General features: G+C 36.5%; 1 protein-coding gene and 1 long non-coding RNA gene across 23 annotated transcripts in view; one reads left to right on the forward strand and one right to left on the reverse strand.

Annotated features, from left to right (window-relative positions):
- LOC113965572 overlaps positions 1–21217 on the forward strand; it is a 36039-nt gene that overhangs the window by 10239 nt on the left and 4583 nt on the right. Inside the window, exon 3 of the long non-coding RNA XR_003533575.1 lies at positions 12722–12780. This is a non-coding gene — a long non-coding RNA (uncharacterized LOC113965572). The remainder of the gene's footprint in view (positions 1–12721; positions 12781–21217) is intronic.
- The window catches only part of CADPS2 (calcium dependent secretion activator 2), a 294545-nt gene that overhangs the window by 6201 nt on the left and 267127 nt on the right, over positions 1–21217 (reverse strand). For all 22 annotated transcript variants that reach the window (XM_027679163.1, XM_027679152.1, XM_027679160.1 and 19 more), the window contains one exon: positions 16888–16995. In XM_027679163.1, coding sequence (XP_027534964.1) covers positions 16888–16995 — 108 coding nt within the window. The remainder of the gene's footprint in view (positions 1–16887; positions 16996–21217) is intronic.

Consider the following 21217-nt stretch of genomic DNA (forward strand, 5'->3'; position numbering starts at 1 on the left):
AATTACTTTTATTTTTTTAGAGTTTCTTCTATTTACTGTTTTACAGAAGTGAACAAACACCACACAAAAGGCAGATAGATACACATTTCATAAAAGTAGTTTTATTTATTCAGTAAAATGTGGGACTGATTTGATATCCATAAAATACTGTTTTTTAAATCACTGAATGACATTCTTCTACTATTTACATTATTTCCCCCCAAACATACATGCTGGTATTGATTTCCTTTGTAAATACCTGCAAAATATTTTTAATGTGACAGAGTTGTTACTAAGTGGAAACTGTAAACTATATGACAGGTGTTGTATGTATACAGATGTCTAGAAAGTAAAATACAGTTGATCTTATTCACTTAGGGAACTCTATTGATCTAAATAAACATAATAATTCCTATGTCAAGCATTCTACCCAGATGCAATAAGATGAGGCCAATTATTATATTGTCACTCGGACTCTGCAGTTGCTAATCTTAAACATAATCCTGGTAGAGAGAATTTCTTTAGTAGCAGAGCTTTCTCAAAACTGATATTCTTCCATAAAAAAAATCCAGTAACACATCCGTGATGTATTCCGTTCGTATCAAATAGAAAGCAGAAGGGGCTCAAAGTTGCTTACACAAAGTACAGACAGGATCGAAAATTCTGAGATCAATTTTCCACACAACAACACTGAACAGTGCCAGATCACTGAGAACAGACCATTCCAGTTTTCTGGCAAAACACGTGTTTTGAAGCACATCCAGATAAGTTAATTAAGATAGATGCACTAAAACTTAGATTCTCCCTACATACCTGTGATATTCTTACATGCACTGAAAACAAAGATAAGACATTGGAGGAAATTTATTTTCCTACTCAAATTTATGAATGACAACAATATAATATGTTTTCCTGCCTAGTTTTGATGCATTAAGCTTTCAGTAGAAATGTTTAATGTGGTGACTGTGAAATGATACCACAGTACTTGCTCTTCCATCAACATAGTTTGTCCAGAAAAAACATGACTGCTATTTTATTAGAAAAAAATGTATTATTATTTTGATTTGTCACAGTATTTTTAATAAAAATCACATCCAGTATATTTTTAGAGTCCCTCCAGAGGTACTTGTGGGTAGGATTCCTGGTAAGTATTGGTCTTATACCCATTAGTTTTGAGGACTTGGTATTGGCTGAAGCTGCATAAATATAAATCTGGACTTTATAACATGAAGAGTAAATATTTTCCTATCACTTCTTTTGGAGTCTTTTAAGAAGCACAGCACTGCAAATTCCTCTCAGAGGTAGAATCCAAGGCTACGTATTTTGACAACTATGATCACATTATAGAGGCAGGGATGGATCTTCTTAAGACTTATGGGAATCTGTTGCAAGCTCAGAAACTTCAGTGATTAGATAATTATCCTGAGATCACACAGTTAAAAAAAAATAACAACAACAACAACAACAATCCCTTCTAACTGGTTTTAAGAAACCAGTTAATTTCCCACTAGTAACAATAGAAGTGAAAGGACAATACGCCTCTTGCCGATGTTCATTATATGGTACTAGTGCCACATTCTTTGCTGTGTTCTATGTAAGAGTAAAGCAGTAAGTGTTTATTATACATTTTTTCCAAATCGACACGTAACAGCAGCCAACCACATTAAGAAAAACGTTTGCCTCGCTATTTCCCCTTCTCTTCTTATTCATAGCTCATCCAGCTCCTGTAAGGGCATGCATTACTCACTTCATTTTCCTGAGATACTCTTTTAAAGTAAAAAGTAAGAGAAAAGGAAAGGCTAGGGTTGACTCTGTGAGACCCTTGTATTTATTCACACTTATTGTGCATGACTGTACACTGGTAAATCATATTAGCAGCCCGTCTCCCCATCAAGCTGCTACTTGCTTTCCAGCCCTGGGAAGGTTCAACAAATCAACAGGAGCACGGAAAACAGAACATCAGTCTAATCTAGTGTTTAAGGTGAAGTTTTCAAACCCAATCTAAGAAGATCTTTAGAGCAAGCAACAAGCTGAAGGGCTCAGAAGGTGGTATTGACAATGAAAGAGTGTTGAAATATTGAGAAGCGCAGCACTTGTGCATTTTTAATAACAAGAGGGTCAACAAGGACATAGCTCCCTCAGTGCCAATAGTTGCCACACCAGGGCTATAAACGCTCTCAGTTCATCAGATTTCTTAAACAGTTCATCAGCTTTCTTAAACACCCTAAACCCCCTCAGCGGACCTTTAGTCTTAAATTAACAAACCAAAGCAATGAAAGAGGGTGCAGCTTGAATGGCCAGCATTGATCCCCAACGGGGCTCGGCGCAGCTACAGGCGCTGAAAAACTCGCTCTATTGTCGGGAGGAATTGACAAACCTCCTCGCCTAAATAGTCCAGCTCAGGCAGGCTGGTGGCACGCAGCTGTAAAGGGCTCCCCTCGCCCCGCTCCCAGCACTCACAATGCACCAGGCATGAGCTCTTTGTCAGGCCCAGACTCTGCAATTTTCTAACAAGGATTAAAGTTGTTTCTCGGCAGGGCCAGTGAAAAGCGATTTAGCAACATACCGTGCTTTCTTCAGGCAAGTTAAAGAGAAGTAGTTCAGGAATTTCATTATTCTGTTGACCGGTGGAAATACAAAACAAATATACTAAATATTCACTGTCTTTCTGGGTGCCTGAGCTATAACATTCGCAGAACGGTTCAATTAAATATAACACTTATTGGCTGGAAGCAAGCACTTCAGATTTATTTTTGAAGTTTTATAAAAAGGTGCAGCTGTTTGCCACCTGGAAGGAGGCTCAATACATAGCAATACACAATGGTTTAGTCCTTCTAGGGCTGGTATCCCTAACGTCTGAGACATAAGACCCTGTTGAGTTTCTATACTTTGACTGCTCTTGATAAATGGACACCCTCAAAATGCTTTTTGTGCTGAATATGGCAGAATAATATGACAGTTTTTCTAGGAACTGCATTTTATCTTCCAATGGGAGCCTTTTTCTTGCTGTTGATCAGGAATTTAGTCACTCAGATGACAATGGGATGTTTTTATTTCCTTCAGCTTTACTTGCCCTACCACAAACAATAACAAAAAGTAAACTTCTCACTGAAGACATTGTATTCCAAATGCAGCATAAGCTAAACTGAGAAAATAATGATGAGCTAAAATAAGAAATAACATGAGCATGTTAAAATTTAGGTGCTAAAATGCATAGTTTTTATTAAAAGGCAATCTATTCTATTGTTTCAAGATTTTGATAGCTAGCACTAGTAGTGTGCCAAGGAACTTATAGACCATTTTAAAAAAATGTTAAATGGTGAAAGAATGCATAAGTTTTTCCTTAAAAACACAAACATCAAAAGTTGGAAAAAAAGTCCTGATTTCAGTTTCATAATTTATTTCCCTCTTTGTAAAATATGAATAATGATACTGACTTCCTTTGCTGAATGTTGAGGAAAACAAGTGTCATTTGTAGTGTCTTTGAAAATACCCTGAAGTTTAGAAGGCATAGCTGTATGTAAAGTTTAGGTATAGACATCACCCACTTAAATGAGGATTTTTACCTGAGCAATGATGAGTTCATACACTCTTCTGAAGGCTGGAAAGCCTTGGTAACATTGAATAAAACCCTCCACAAACTCGGGGAAGGATTTCTTGGCCTGTGGGCCACCATGATACATCAGAAGGTATGTATATACAGGAACACCAAAATGTGAAATCAAAAGACCTAATTAACATTCAAAATATATTTTTTTCAGAAATGAAAATATTTAGTTGCAAACTAAAGCAAAAATGAAGCAGCCTCGCATAAGATGTTTATGCTTTTCCCTCAGCTTTAGGTATCCTTTTGATTAGGAGAGCCTGAGAAACCTTTGAAGACTGAAGTTACTGTAGGTAGATGTAAACAGAAAATTCAGTGTATCAACACGTAGAAATTTTGTTTGCTCTCTCTTCCCAGATTAACAGTTCTGATTCTTGACATGGACAATTTATGAACTGGTTAAAATACTAATTTCTTCTAAAGGAAGGAGACCAGAACTTGATAATTAGTGATGTACTCCCCTCCCACCACTTTCCTGGGAGAAACTAATCTCTCCAGTGACTTTTCTTTTCTAGATTGCACTGGTCGTACATGTGCACCAGTCTGTGAGGCACTTCCAGTCACATTTCCTATAAGAAAAACTGTATCAGTGACCAGGAAAATTAAGGAACAGAAGCTGGGAAACCTGAGAGAAGAGAAAGCTTTCTCACAAGAGCTTTCCCATCCCACTGTCAGCTCCACATGGCTTCATGGTGACAGCCACTGCCTTTCGAAAGTGACACATTATCCAACACCACAAGGATGTGGTTTCTTAATTTACCTAGACTCACAATGCCACAACAGAAAATGTTGAGCTAGATTTGACTCTGAGAACCCAATTTTACAGTGCCAGTCCTGAAAAAATATTCTCACCAAAATCCAGAATTCAGATCATGGGCAGTCCATGCAAAGATGTTTTTGTTGTTGTTGTTGTTGTTTGTTTGTTTGTTTTTGGTGCATGTGTGTCTTGTCATTTATTTTTCTGAATCAACAGAGATTTCTGTGTTATTGAAATGTGCTTCTACAGTAGTGCCATTTAGATGCAGCTGGAAGAAATGGTCAGTTAGCTGGCCTCTGACTGTAGAAATAGAAATTATACCATCTTCAGATGGAACAAAATTTTCAAGTACACTTGTAGCCTGGGTATTCTTACAGCTATTAAAATGCTGCTGGCTGTTTTTCTGGGAAGTTTTTTTTTTTGTGTGTGTGATTTTTTTGGTGGTTTTGTTTGTTTGGTTTTGTTTGTTTTGGTTTTTTGTGACCGCAGTCTTTGTATAAGGCATCAAAGAAGTTTGTATTATTTCCCTGAAACTTGAAAAATTTCTGCACCTTTTCATTCAAAGCACTGCTATGAATGAAGAAAAAGTGACTATGGGGGAAACAGCTCATATGACAACTGTGCCAAGACTTAGAATTATAGATCCTTTTTATAGGCACTGACCAAGCAGTGCTTCACCTACGCATTCACTTAATGTATATTTCCAAATAACACATTACTCCTATTGTTATTTAAAACATATAAAATAACATCAATATAACTATTAAAACTATTAATATACTTTAGCTTTCATCCAGTAATAGTACAAATCCTTTAACAGGGAGATATCAGACCTGAAAGATTTTGGAAGCGCTCTTATGCATTTTATTAAATGTTCACAAGGTTCAAGAATACTACTGGTTCTGGGCATCACCATGATGCCATTATATTTATTCCTTCTGCACTTTTTTTCCCCCTAGGAATTGCCATTTAAGATAAACTGAAAGAAATCAAGATTAAACTAAGCATAGGTGAAAAATCCACAGAATTAGCCTTGTTGGAACCATGGGGTTAGCAGGCAGTACAAACAAATGAAGCCTTCAGTCCCCTTCCACATTTTCATTCAAGGACCTGTCCAGAAATCCTCCCGTTGCTGTTTCAGGAGCATTTCTGCTGTAATGCTCCTGAGCCCTGTGTTCCTTTATGTGTTCCTGCTTCGCACAGATCCCATGACACATTCCTCTTTCACCCCACCAGTGTCTTACACTTCTAATACTCAGCACCATTTATCTAGGCATCTTCCTGGAAATGTCTCAGGCTTTCATCCAGCTTCTGTGTTATGCTTCCTCACCAAGGCCTGAAATGCTAAGTCAAGTTTTGAACTTTGTCTCGGGAATGTGCAAAATGTTGACAGCCTAAACTACAGGTATATGCACAAGGAAAGGAGAAGTGAGAAAGGAATAAGACACAACCGTGTGCTTCAGCATTCATATTTCTTCTGAAACAGGGCTCAGGACCAAGATTTCTTTAGTTTAGTAATACAAAATTACAAGCTCTGTTTGGGGTTCTCCCCCAAATTTTTTTTTATCCCCCCCTCCCCCAATTTTTTTTTTATTCCCCCCTCCTTCACTTTTTTTTTTTAAATCTGATTGTAGCAGATTTAGGAACTTGCCTCTTGCACCCTGCTTGGCCAAGGTAGAAAGTTTTTCTTTCTTCCAGTGGAACTCTTCTTTTAATTTTCTTCTGCTTTTTTTTTTGGTGCCATTACTCCAGCCTCCCAGGAAGCTCATAAAGCATTTTGGTTTTTTTTTAAGAACACATACTTTAGTCTCTAGTCAGTCCCTTCCTTGCATATTTGAATGAGGGAATCCCACTGCCACTCTCAAAGCAATCAGAGGAAAAGGGAAAGGAGCTCAACAGAAAAAGGAAACCAAATCTTGACAGAGAGACCTTGTTCAGCAAGACTCATGATGACAAACCAGTGAACAGTTGTTGGATGGGATATTTTGGTGACATAAGGAAACAAAACTAGTTTTCAGAAATTAGTAATGAGAATAAAAGAAAAAACAAGGTTCATTTAAAAGCATATTAAGCATCTTTGAAACTCCTAGGCAAAAAGGATATAGTTCTGAACTAACAAAGAACACCTAACATGAAAAACTTATCTTTTAGGAGGAAAGTAATTTTTTCATATTTTATGCTTATAATTAGAAGCTGGCTAGTTGCTATGGAACTGCTGCTACTCTACAAATAAATAAACACTTTTAACACAAAATATACAGTACTCATCTCTCCCTGTATTGCATATTGGTTGAGGAACAGCAATTTACAATATTTATTTACAATATTTATACTACTTTCTAATGTTTGTGACCCTCATTTTTTTCTGGCTTCTTTACATATGGCAGATGAGGTGAGAAACTGAAAGTTTGAAAAAACAGACACATCTAACTTCCTTCCATATCTGGATATATGTAATGTTACTGTTCTCAATTTAAATACTAGGTACTCATATGATAACCATGACTGCGAGAGACTAACAGCACAAACAGTTTATCTACTCTACTCTGGATATGCACTGCGTCTGTTAACAGTACTTCAGTAGGTTATTCTGGTGCTAAAACTCTCTGGAGCAAACACTGTCAGTCTTGCTACACTGTGCATTGTGTTGCAATTTGGGTATATCTGCAAACATCCTCAAAGGCACAGAATGAGGAACATCACTTGAGTGACCTTGAAATTAAAGCCAGCTTGGATCCTTAAAATAAATAAATTAACATAATGTGAAATGACCAAGTTGTTACTCATTATAACACTTGTCTCTTTCTATCAGGCTCTAGTTTTAAAAAACCTACAAATGCACTTTGCTATACAAATACTAAGCAGTCTTCCTAAGTGCATGCCTAACATTATAGAATCACAGAATCATAGAATGGTTTGAGTTGGAAGGGGCCTTGAAGATCATGTAGTTCCAACCCTCCTGCCACAGGAAGGGATGCCACTCACTAGACCAGGTTGCTCAGGGCCCTATCCAACATGACCTCCAACACTTTCAGGGATGGTGCATCTACAGCCTCTCTGGGCAACCTGTTCCACTGCTTCACCACCCTCTGAGTAAAGACTTTCTTCCTTACATCTAATCTAAACCTGCTCTCTTTCAGTTTAAAACCATTGCCCCTTGTCCTGTCACTACCTGCCCATATAAAAAGTTCCCCTCCCTCCTTTTTATAAACCCTTTTTATAGTCCTTAATATACTAGAAGGCTACTCTAAGGTCTCCCCAGAGCCTTTTCTTCTCCAGGCTGAACAACCCCAGCTCTCTGAGCCTGTCTTCACAGGAGCAGTGCTCCAACCCTCAGATCACCTTCATGGCCCTCATTAGTAAGGTTAAAGGTCTGGGTTCACTCTGCCTGTAAGGTATGTAATTGAGCACTGACTTTTGCCCGCTCATCTAGAACTTACTGGGGAGTCCCTGGACTGAGGCATCGTCAAAGAGACCACAGGAGGAGAACTCTTGTTAGCTGCGTCCCTCCCTGAAAGTGGGAATATTCTCCATCTTGGTACCATGTACCAAAAGTGAGGTAGACTGAAGTTGGATTAACATCTGTGCTGTAGCTTTTACACTCAGCTTAGTAGTTCTTCTCCTAGAGTCTTCTACTTAGACTCCCTGCTCCCTGTGGAATGAGGTCAAGTACTTATTTTTATTATAGTATTAAATCATCCTGAGTTCCTGTGGGTGAATATTTACAGACAACTAATTTCTTTTCACCTCAGCAATCTTGACTCATCATCCATTCACTCTGTATGTTATTGCAGTGGCACATGACAGGGCTGGATGCAGCTGTGAAGCTGACAGGGAGATGCACCCTGGTGGAGTTACTCCTCTCTTACATTGCATCGATTGGGCACTACACCAAGCAGCTCTAATGTGGAGCACAGGTCCAGCCTCCTGCCTCTCTCTTCCTTTTCTCCTCCCCTCATCTCTTTGGACAAAGTGTCCTTGGACTGGGCAGGTGCCTGGTTTGCTCCTTTCCATCCTTGTCACCTGTGTACACTCTTCCAGCTATGCAGATTTTACAGCTGTGTTGGGGGCTTTTTTTTGAGCTGATTTTTCTATGCAGTACTTGTACTTTTTTTTCTTGTACATTGTATAAACATTTAGTACAGTCTAATACAAAGGACAGTCAATGCAAAGTGAGAAAACATACAACGAAACACCTGAAAATTATGTAAAAGAAATCATAGTCCAACACTTCTGCACATTTAAATCAGCACTAAAGCTTCAGCTCCCCTATGAGCAAACAGGTGAAGAAGCTCTTTCCACTGACAAATCTGTGTCAGAGCTCTCTGCAGCATCCTCACCTGGTACTATTTTGATTTGCAACACAGCAATCTCTGTTATGCCTGACTCATTACAGCAAAACTAGGTTACTTTCATGCTTTCTGGCACTATTTTTCTTGTAATATGATCAACAGTGTGGTTGTGTGTCTATTTGTGAACACTTAATGCAGAGTTTTATTTTCCTTTTCCAACTAAGCTTGACCCAAATGAAATACAAGTATAAATATCAAACCCACAAGTAAGGTTTGAGAAGCCACAAGGTTCTCCTGCTGTTTATACATGTGTGAATTACAGTACATCAAGAAATCAATATTCCCTAGATGGTGCTTGTGCCTGGCACTTCATGGTGAACAAACATTAGGTAAGACAATATAAATGGTACAATCCTTATTGATTTCTCTTGACTGTGTAGAATGTGAAAGCTGCAGCCACAGTTAACACTTACTGACAGACTCATCTAAAGTTTCAGTGCTATTTTATATTTTTATAGTTGTCCACGCTCAATTGATTCTATTAAGTTGCTAGACACATTTCAAGCCATCTAGATAAGAAAAAAAGTGCAGTGCTTGGAATGAGATGCTGCTACTTTGTGCCTAGCAGGATAAAAAGGCTAAAGGATGAGATTGTGCCTGGATGCTGGAAGGAGTTCTCTTTTAATTGATAGAATTGTTATTGTTTTTAGTGAATGGATACCATGAGTGATGGATAGATGCATTTAACTAAGTTAATAAATGAATGAACAGTATATACCAGAAACATCAATGAGGAAACTGTCCTGGAAGCTTTCAGTGTTATAGCCCCTCCACAAACAAACAAGCAAAACCCCCCCATAGTTCCACTCAATTGATAAAATTCTGTCACTCAGGAAAAAAAGTAAGATGGGCTTCAAAATCTTAAGTTTGGGATTTTTTCCACATTTTTTCCTCTTTTGACTCATGATGCACATTTAAAATTGCTTTTTAAGATCAATTTGTACATTGTTTTTTGTTCTTTCCAGAAAAGTGAGCTTCTCACACAAGTCAGGGAAATTAGGGGGTAGGACAGTATAAGGAATCCTGAATTCTGGGATATGAGTTTTAGCGCCCTAAAAAATAATTTTCTATTTCCCTTTTATACCCAAAGAGCTCTTTCAGTAAAATATCAGAATATCTATTTCAAAGTTTCTTACTCCCCTGCTGGGAAAATTTAAATAATGTGACTGAATTGGTGTGAAAAAGGTGTCAGACATCCATTCCATGAATACTAAATGCAGACTGGGCTCTGGGATATTTAATGTCTTGAGAAAACCATTTTTATATCTTTTTGGGTTGTGTGGTACCCAACAAGATGGAAATTCAGAAACTAAAAATGGCATAAAAATGAAGACACGTAAAGACATGTATCATATTAAAACCATACAAATCCAGTCATTGTGTTATGGTTTTCTCTAGAGAAAACACTATCAGCTACAGTCTAAAACAGCTTACAAAGTGATGAATATTCTGATCCTGAAGCAGCAATCTCTGAAGCAGATGCTTTGCTTTAAGTGTATTGTGGTCCTAGTGATTTCAACAGTACTGAGCTTTGCTGGATTCACAGCAGCGTAATCAGCACCCTCCAAGAGCAGGCACTCTTTTTCCTCAGCATAATCCAGAAAAAAATATCAAAGAAAACTTCTACACTATATGAAATCAGATGGAGGTTACATTTTTCAGATTTCAAATGAACTGCTGTACTTTTGCAGATATTGCTATCTCAAAAAATGAGGTGATCCTACTTGGAAACATCAGGAAAAATTTAGTGAACTTTGAAAATACTTTGAATAGTAAATTTGCAAGGTGTTGCTTCAGTCTTGCAGAAGAGTTTCCTATATTTGAGCATGTTAATATAATTCACTTTTTCAATCCACATTTGGTGACACTGCCTGCAGTTTTCTTTAAAATTCTTTTACCAAAAGGCACAACAAACTGTTCCATAATTACGAGAATGCTATTAGATCATGAGAAAACTGCAGAGGTTCTCATATCAGGAACTTTCTATTTTCCCTATAAAATATGAGACATAATTAAAGGTGAGTTAAGACTTTGGTGAAAATCTAAAGAGCATCAGCAAATCTGAGCACTGCTCAGCTTTTCAATTGCTTTTCTACTTCTCAGTTCTTTTAAATGGTTTTCTATGGCAGGAACATTTTTCTTAATTAGTCACAGCTAATTACTGTTCTGGCATAGACAAGTAATCAGAAATGTCAGAGCTGCAAGGCTACATCTCCCTAATCCTTTGATAATAATTTAGCCTCCTGGGAGGGCCTCAAGCTGCGGTAAGTAGTGGCTGACAATAAGGCAAAATTAGGTGGGCAGCAGACCATTAGGACAGAAAAATAAAAAGCACTACCAAATCCTGCTGAGCACCATCAGGCAACTAACTACACTGCCAGATGAGGTGCCTGTTTAAGCCTGTGTTGTTAATTAGCTGATTCTACCAGACCTGCCACATATGTCCAGGTGCATCATGCAAAGATGTGTATTTCTGGGTTTGTGCCAAAGGACAATTTTGCACTGTGATCAAATTTCAAGAATCTGAGAAAGAAGCCCACATATTTCTTGAAGATTATTCTGAGTTATCAAAGAAATAAGAAGATCAACAAGCTACAATCCATTTTTGTTGAGTCTTTTTTTAAGTAATTAGGCACGGTCCTCTCATGTTTCTCAGAGGTTAATACAAACACAGCTTTTGATTCAAATGTGGCCTTTAACCAAATAGACCTTTTGTCAAATCACACACTTGCAAATAATTACATAACAGCAAAAGTGAAGATTACTTATTAAAATTACCATGACAGGAAGTAATTTGAGAATAAGGAAAAAAAAATCACAGTTAAGGTTTTCTAGAAAAACATTGCTGAATACTAAATACTACAGCAATGGTGCTTTTGAGGTAGGCATGAATGGCACAAGGAGTTGTTACTACAGAAAACTCACATTTAAATTATGTGTTCCTCTTAGCTGTGTAGCAGCAGCTGAAGATTAACTCACTTGCCAGGGAGAAGCATTTGCACATTTTTAAACATATTTTGTTTTGTAAAAGGTCAGAAAACCTATAGAAATTATGCAATTGAATAAAGCATGTACTAAATATGTACTTGCAGATATGACAACAAACAGAAATTAATCAGATGAGTACTTCATATCTCCAGTTATCCACAGAGCAAAGTACATGACATAATAATCTTTGGAGAATAATGAAGACCTCAAATAAGATCAAGTACATAATTGAACTTAAATCATCCATCCCTGCTACTAATGGAAAAGGAAAATAGTGGTTTTGATATGGGAAAACCACTACCACTTAATTAACATTCCAGACAAAATACAAGCAGTTTTACAACAGAAAAAGAATATTGCATTACATCTGAACTTTTGAAATACAAAAGCCAAAACCAGCTATGTAAAATCTGGAGTGCCTAATTATTTATATTGCTCATAAGGACATTCAGTCTTTCTGCGCTCCAAAGAAAGTCGTATGAGTTCCCTGCCATTTACATCTCTTACAGTGCTTGTTGAATTGTTACCATGCACTGAGGCCAAAGCCCCCAGGACATTCTCCTGCATGAGCAGTCCCTGTGAAGTCAACAGGAATACTCTGTCACACCACACCAGTTTAGCACCCAGAAGAGGTAGGCAATCAGGAACAATACCTGCTCACACTCTGAATATTTTATGTCTTTATGGTACACCTGGGAAGAGGTTTCCCAGAAATTAAAGCCTAAAAATTGGAAAACCTTTCAGTTATATCAATGACTAAACACTGATGCATTAAAGCTGTTCTTTTCAACCATTCTTTATTTCTTAGAGCAGCAATCAGTTTTTGCATAAAGGTTTCATTGCATATATAGTCTTAATAAAACTGGAATCATACATCTGTTAACACTATAAGTTTTCCACAACAGGCGCAACACAAATATAAACTATAAGATAATGCTCCTAATGGCAAATACACCAAGAAGGAATTTGAAGCAAAAATGTCTGAAATTATTTTTTTCTGTGTTCCAACAAGAATATCCATACTTCACGTGCAATTCACAGGTACAAGAAAGTGAGAATCTAACCAAGTGGCACTTAGGAACTGCACATCATTACAGAAAGTAAGTATTGCATCAATGTTTTAAACAGCTTTATGCAAAATGAAAAAAATGCTTTTCCAAGTGGTTTGTTATCAAAATCCAATTTAATTTTAAAGGAAATAGTTTTTAATTTAGAAGTCTAATGTAAATTTGCTCAGGAGTTCAAGATTTATTGGTCCCATTTTAAAAATTCTAGTAGAAACATGAATCTAAGTCTAGTCAGTGAGGATAACCCAGCATGTTTATGGACACAGCACCACATTTATTAAGGTTAATGGTAAAACTCCAATTGATTTTGAGAGGGTACAACCAGACCCCACAGGAATTTCATAGTTGGATATTTTTTGAATCTGTTAATTTTGTGATCAGATATACAGCACTGTTCTTTGATAGGCTGCACAGATGCTCTTACATCATCCATCAAAGAGATTATCTTTATAAATAAGAGAGGCCTTAATAATAATTAGTAATATTTTCTATTTATTCTAGGTTTGTGTAATTCTATTCTAAATACTTAATTTTGCTATTCACCAGCTTCTACTTTTACAGCCTGTTCTGAAAATAAGTATTTTTCAAACTGTTAAAAAAAAAGATTAAGTACAATTTTGTTTCTAAAGCATTAACTCAGAGCTACTGCAGAGCATCCTCATGTGCAACATATTACAAAACATTAGTGCTCTTTAAGAAATGTGATCCTAAAAACAAAGAAACACCTCCCCTCCACCCCCCTCAACTAGAAACTGTTACTGCATGAGAGTAGGAAAAAAATGACCTGAGCCTCTATAACAGGAGGAATTTGACAGGAAAAATTCCCAGCTGATTTTAGGAAGAAGACCATGTTCCAGACTGCAAATGAAGACAAAAATTCGTGAGTGTCTCTGACAAACTGACCAAGTGAAAAATCTTTGTGACTTCAAACCTGTTAACTAGTTATGAGAACAAGAAGATGTTCGTCTGGGAGAGACCAGTGCTACCAGGAGCAGCCAGACATATTGCTCTACCTGCTGTCTATAGGCCTTCTGGAGGAGGTAATAATAAAATGCACACAGAAGTTGAGTTTGTCAGAGGAAAGAAAGGAAAAAGAACCACCACCTTGCTTCCACTGCATGATCAGCAGGTGTACTGAAGCACAGGATTTAAATGGTTTAAAAATGGTGCATAAAAAACTATCAGCCCAGTCTTCTTTCAAAGTCCGCTGGAATTTGAACCTCTCTCATATGTAAGGATTCATATCACAAACTTAAATTCCATTCTCCTGATTTTTGTATTTTGTATAGCATGGCAGTGCTTTTCTAGGCTTATCAAGCACCACCATAAAATACTATGTATTTTTTGTCTTCTCCCTAGTTTGAGGCTTCTCAGGTAGATAAACAACTTTACAACTCCAAACCTTAACATATTGTGACCTACTGGCAGACATTTGTACTTGTATCAATACTATTCTTAAATTTAAATGATCTTTGTTTGGTATATAACTTTGATGTTTGCTTGGTCACTGTAATAGCTGTTAGCATATAGCAGCCCTAATCAAATCAATGAAATCTGTGCATAAATAGTTTGAAATTATACATTTTTTTGGGTTTAAAATAGTGTCCAAGGCCTGATGTCGTCTGTATTTATAACTAACACCTCTAGCACATAAAACAGTCAGGTTTTTTGTTTTTCTGGATGAGGTGTTTCCCTGGATGAAGCACAGGAACATGCACTTATGCTCTTACACTTGGCTGATGATTACTTAGCTCATATTAATAGAATGTGTTTTAAGGGGAAAGCAACTGTAGCCAGTTGAACGGCTTGAGGTATATTTACATAAAAATATGAATATATCTTATTATTTCTATTGAAATATAACTTGATGGATTTGAATTTATAAGCAGTGGGTTTTGTTATATCATTAATTTTAAAAAACCCTATTAAAAGTCATGGACAAAATCTTGCTCAGTTATAATGTCCTAAATCTGAATTAATCTCAGGAAAGGTGAATTACAGAGTGAGATGACTGTTTTAAATTTCTGCATGCTATGAGCTTCCATATTTGTTAATGCTTTTATCTGCACCTGTCCAATGTTATATCTCCCAGAGTGATGTTATACAGAAATGTAATACCACCCTACATTAAGAAAAATAAAGATAAAAATAGATTTTTGACATACAAAATACATATCATACATCCTTTTTCTTTTCTTACAGATACAAGCATTGGCCATGACAGCACACAATGCATACTACTGAGTAAAAGGGGTCAGAAATGGGTTTGCAATCTCAAAGGCAAGTGCTACATCAGAACTTGGATCCATACAGATGTTTTCTTATGCTGAAAAGCTTAATTGCTGAAATGAAATTTGGAAGAGGTCCTTAACCCATGCTAACCCACCTGTACTGAAGCACTGTCTTTGGATTAGTGTTAAACCAAAATCGTACCAGGAACTGTGCTGATGACTTATTGGTGTGGATGATCCCTTGCTAGCTCTCAGGCCTGTGCCTGGTCCCTGGCCAGTGCACTGCTGTGGACATAGCCTGAGACCTGATCCCATCCCACTACCTCAAAAAAGTCAGTGTGTCTCTCCAGTGAGAGTTAGACTTGGCCTTAGTCAGATAATTTTATTAACATTCAGAAAATGACAACATAAGCAGAAATAACCCCAAAGAAAAACAAAAAAAATAGAAACTTGAAAATGAAACATATGCTTGCAGATTCAGTGCAAAAGCAAACTGAAGCAGAAGTTGCTAATATGGTTTTAGTACTTTGTGAAGGTGCCAGCTGGATGGATGATAATTTTTGATGCCCCTGCAGGGCATCAAAGCTTTTATAAAATCATTCTTTTCACACATATTAGCACTTAGCTTATTAAAACAGATGATACTTTTTTTTGTAAAGCTGCATGGGATTGTCTGGAAATATAAAATCTGAGAGATAAGTCTTATTTTGACCACCCAGTCTAACAAACAACAAACACTGACATGACATACCATGGCTGAGAGTCTATGTTATGGGACCTTCTGTGACTGCCACAACTGTAGTGTCACAGTAAAGGCTGTGAATTGCTGTTATGAAAACATTTGCTGTAACTTGCATAATTAAATGAAACTGCCAATAAAGCTTTCTAAAATACTTAGGAGATGACACAAATACATACATTTCAAAGTCTGTATTATGTTCCAGAATTAGTTTTGTAATAAATTCCATTTCACAATGCCAGAGATGACTTCTTTCCCTGTTCAAATTCCTACCTAACTGTAAGTGGCTGAGATAATTGTTGCATAAATTTATCGAACTTTATAGTAAAAGAAATTTTATTTTACATATATTTTACATGTGAAGTGCTTTAAATTTATACAGCAGATACAGTTTCTGCTGCCTATAGCTTCTCCTTCAGGCAACTCAGAAAGGGACATAGTAGACATAAATTAGTGGTCAGAACTTGACTGAACTGAAATGTGATCATTTCTAACAAAAAGATGAGGGATTAAGGCAAAGGAATGAGTGGAGGGAGGGAGGCTGCAGAAGTTACTATCAACCTGAGGAAATTACTGCTTGCTCCTTGAGAATGAGGATTACTCTGAACTTGTAGAAGTCAAATTAGAATTTTGAAAACGAGTTTGACAATTCAATAAACGTTTGGTCAACTTTAAGAAATTAGAAGTCTTAAACTAAAAATCCATAAAACAAAATGCTAAAAGTCATTCCACAAAAGTACCAGCCAAACCCATAGATGTACCTGGCATAACTGGCCTCTTTCTGTATACAAGCAGGGAGTGATATGTGCAAGTTCTTAATTTAGGGAAATTAGGTCTGCAATGGAATTCACAATCCACACCAATCCAATTCTCTTCATTAACAAATTCAAAATCAAAAGGTGGAATACAATTGGACTACTCACAGTGGAAAAATGACTATTTCAAATAATCTTCTAACAATTTTACTTCTGCCTCCTAGCATTTAAAAGTTTCATGCAGAAAATATTTAAAGAAAGGCCACCCATGACAGCTGAAGCTTGTAAATAAAAAGCAAGAGAAAAAATTATCAACAGGGGAGAATATCTGAACTTGTTGGATATTATCAAAGTGCAGCTTATCCCTTATGATATAGTAGTGATACCAGCAAACGTTGAAAGGGTAGTTACTCACATCGAATAACTTCTCTATGTACATTTCCTCATTGACCTTTTCTCGAAGTATATCTTGGTTTTGTCGAACAAACATAATGTAGGTGTCTGCAAGATCCATCCCTGGTTTCTGTGGAGACATAAGGTGAAGGGAGAAAGTAGTGGGAAGGGGAAGATAGACGTCCCTAAACAACTGAGACTTGCAAGAAGTTATACTTCAACGTAATGAAAACTGACATAATGTTCACACATGTATAGACTATATTTACAAAATCTGCTATAAATTCTGGGTTAGTTAACAAGTTCAGGAGGGTTCACAATTAATAAAGTTCTCTGTGCTTTAACTTATGGATGCTCTGAGTCATAAATCTACATTGCCATATGCAATGGAATGAAGTCTTGGCTCTGGTAACATCAATGGCAAACTTGGACATTTTGCCCTTTTTTGTTAGTGAGGCTTTCATAGCTACTCCACCTTAAATGTGGAGATCCAGATCCTGCTATCACATTCAGAAAATGGTTAAAAGAGAAAGGAGTCAGTTCCTTTTTTATTGTCTCAGATTTCTTGCAATTTGCTTCCAAAGTACAGATGAAGTTTGTTTCTGAGGTTAGCTTCAACTAACTGTAATTCAAACTAAGTTCAAGCACTTCTGACAGCAATGGCATGAAAAGGTTGACTATTTTTGGAAACTGTTGCACTGGCACAATCAGCTCAGAGGATGGCTAAGGAAGGAGCAAGGACTGAAATGTTTCCCTTCTCGTACCACTGTATGTTCTGTATGAACAGCAGACTAGGCATAATTTTCATACCACAATCCCAAACATGAGACAGGCCAGGATATGTTGTGTGCATGTGATACTACCTCTGGACCGCCACAACAATGGCTGAAACTGCTCTCTCCTGCCCAGCTGTGACTTCTGGATCTCTGAAGCCACAAAAAGTTGTTCCACACTAACACTCCTAACAGCCTGCAACATCCCCTTTACTGGCAGCATATGCAGAGATGGTAAGGAGTTCACCTTTTTCTAACAGAAACCAAGATTGCACATAGGCACTTTGGAAGGTCTTCTACAAATGCCTTCTATGTGAGTAAGTTTGTAAAAGTATCACTTGCTCCCAAATAATAGCTTATAAAGTTCTGGGTATGCAAAAGAAAGCTAAGTTTTATAACACTTCATAGTTAGCCTTAGCTCAAAGCTATTTATAAAGGATCTGGATTTTGTGAAGCTTACTCTGTACAGAATAATTAACAGTTCTAGGGAAGGAGGATAAAAGCAGTTATACCCAGTCCCTGAATTCCAAGGCATAAGTAATTTCTATTTCTCAGAAACTGTTATTGTCTGAAAACAGCATATGAACAACCCTGTAAAAACTGAGCATATTTTAAAGACATTTATGCATAACATGCTTATATAGTTAAAATATTTATATATAATTTTATATTAAGCCTTCCTTTCTACTCTGCAAGTGATAACTTCTCATTTTTCCCATTCCTTATTATCTTGTGAGTAATATTTTACAATGTATATGAACAGGTCTGAGCACAAGAGGGAAGGAAAGGTGCAACAAGGCCATACTAAAACTTGTCCAAAAACTGTTGTCATCCTATTACAGTAATAAGATGACAGCATTGTCTCCTGAAAACTGTAGTGAGTGAAACCTCCTGGATCATGAACTTCAGCTCTATTTTTCCTAAATCTACTACAGACATATATAGAAATATGTTCCAAAATGAGAAGATTTTCATTTATACATGTACATATATGGCAGTTTCATTTTTTAAGAGTAACAGTTAAATGTGGAATGATGACCTGGTTTAACACTTGTAGCATCTCTCAAACTCACAGTGAAAAGCTGAAATGTTTCCTGCACATTTGGATTGGTCATTCCAGGGGCACTGAAAGCTCATTGCAAAAACTTATCCCATACATATATTCTTACATGAAACTCTTAAAAGGAAAGCAGGACCATTTATATTTGTACCTGCATCACACATCTCAATCCGAAGCATAGAAATAAAAATGTAAGATTTCAACAGATAAAACGGTTTTCTGTTAGAAAACCTGGTTGACAGAAATCAATAGACTTCATTCATAAAAATGTGCCTTCATTAAAACGTGACAGAAATGTTTTTGTAGTTAGACAAATCACAAAGTAAAGCAGAATTAAAACAGAAGACTCCCTACTTTACCTCAGTATACTCATTTGTGATAGTACAAAAGAATACAGTCAGTTGAAACCTTATGTATTTTCTAAAACCTGATAGGCAATTTACAGGAATTGGACTAGTTTTAACTCAGAGGAGTAATAGAAAAATAGTTTGAAATCTCCAGAGGTGGGCGAAGGAGATAATCTAACAAATGAAAGGCTGATGGTAGTTCTCGGAGATATATATTCAAATGTATTAATGAATCTTTATCTGGGTGCTAAAACCTAGTGGTTCTCCAATTCATGCATTTTTTTCTTTACTAAGTTTGATAAAAAATGTTCTTCTTGCAGATAGCCAAAGCTAAATAACAACATTTCCCATCAGCATTAACTCTCCCGTTATCTTTGAGATGTTTACCTAGTCTTGAAGCTATGACATATGGGAATTTCACACCTAGTGAATATATTTTCATGTAGCTTGTGGCACAGGAGCGTAATCATTAAAAGAATACACACAAGTAAGAGTAACTGCAACAGCTGGTGACATTTACCAATTAGAATTACAGTTCTTTAAAACACTTCATCCTTCTTTAAAGTGTGCAGGATAATTATCTTTGAAATTGCTGTGGAAAAAAATTAATTTTCCTTTTAAACACTGTCTGTCTACAATAGAAATAAGTCTGGGTAAGGTAGATTATCAATACTCCAAAGTATGACTCTGTTTTAAAACCTCACCAAAATCACTGCGGGTTAACTGTCTTTGCTCATAGTGGGCAAAGCATACGTTAAACATCGAATGAACCAACAGTACATCAAATACTTCATTATTGCATGCATATCGCATGCATTCAATTTATTTGTTTTCTCCAAGAAGAAAAGAAAGCTATTATATGCATCAAAACATCTTTATTGCTGCGTACACAATGCTTTAACTTTTTTTTTAATAGGAATTTTATATTAGTTAGAAAAATCTGATTACATGATCCTCTACTGCTCTGTATTGGATTATTAAACATCAGAAAAAACCCCAAGTTTATGTAGAGTTAAACAAACAAACAACAATTAAGAAATTTCATGTACCTTAAAAGACAAACAAATGGAAACTGAGATATATTTTAGATAACTGTCACAGGGGGCATTTGATTACTAATATTGGAAAGACTAAAGTATTCTAGTCTCCACATCTATACTCAATATTAAAAAAAATTCTTATCTGAATCTTTGGCAGAATATCTGGTGAAGTTAATGAGAATTATTTGCACATCTTTGAGAGAAGAATTTAACCTGGTATATTTATCCAGATAAGTATAAAAAAAGATATTTTGTCTGAAAATTTCCCCAAGAAAAAAGGTGGTTTTTTATGATAGATAGAAAGTTATTGTAAGTTTGTTTTGTTCAGAATAGCAGACAAGATGTTTTGCCTATCTGAAAATGAAAGAGAACCAGACAAAGAGATGAATAGAGAAACTGGAAACACAAAGAGATCAAATAAAATACCAGGAAATTAAGAGTTGTAAATAGGGTTACTTTGTCGCTGGTTACACAAGTAACTGAATACACTGGTGAGTGAATGAGTTTAAACAAGGGTGTAGGCTTCAGCACATTCTTTTTTAGGGTTAATCACTAGTTAACCTGGCAAGATGAACATGCTGTTTAGGAAAAAAAATTTAAAAATCCTTGTTAATTATATACTGCAAGTGCTCTTACTTCCTGCTGCTGCACCTAATCCCACAGGTGCGGGTTGTCTCTTTTACTATTCACTGGTAGGTAGGTCCTGATTGACAGGCACTTTTTCATAGCAACAAATTCAGATAAAGAAGAAACAGCTTAACTTTCTCCCTTTTAACAGGAAAACACTATATAATGTCTATTTAACAAGGAGGCAAATGTTAAAATACATTATTTCAGTTTCCAAGATGTTGTAGAAGCTGTTTTATCATTGACATAGACGGCTCCCACTTCAAAACTAGCCTGAAGCACCTAGTGAAAAGTAATGCTGCATTGCCTTGGTTTCTAGGCATTCAAATATTTTGCTGCTGAAAGGTTTGCAACAGGCTTAATGCTGCCACTAATATTAGGCATTTTCCTACAGGAAAGGTACACCTCAGTTTCTGCACAGCATTTTGCAATGCAATAGTTTGGTATAAACCTCAGTAAAAATCATGGACATTTATAATACTTCAGTTATGTTTATTCTCACTTT

This window comes from Neopelma chrysocephalum, unplaced genomic scaffold (assembly GCF_003984885.1).
Source record: "Neopelma chrysocephalum unplaced genomic scaffold, ASM398488v2 Primary Assembly neopelma1_45, whole genome shotgun sequence".
Lineage (NCBI taxonomy): Eukaryota > Metazoa > Chordata > Aves > Passeriformes > Pipridae > Neopelma > Neopelma chrysocephalum.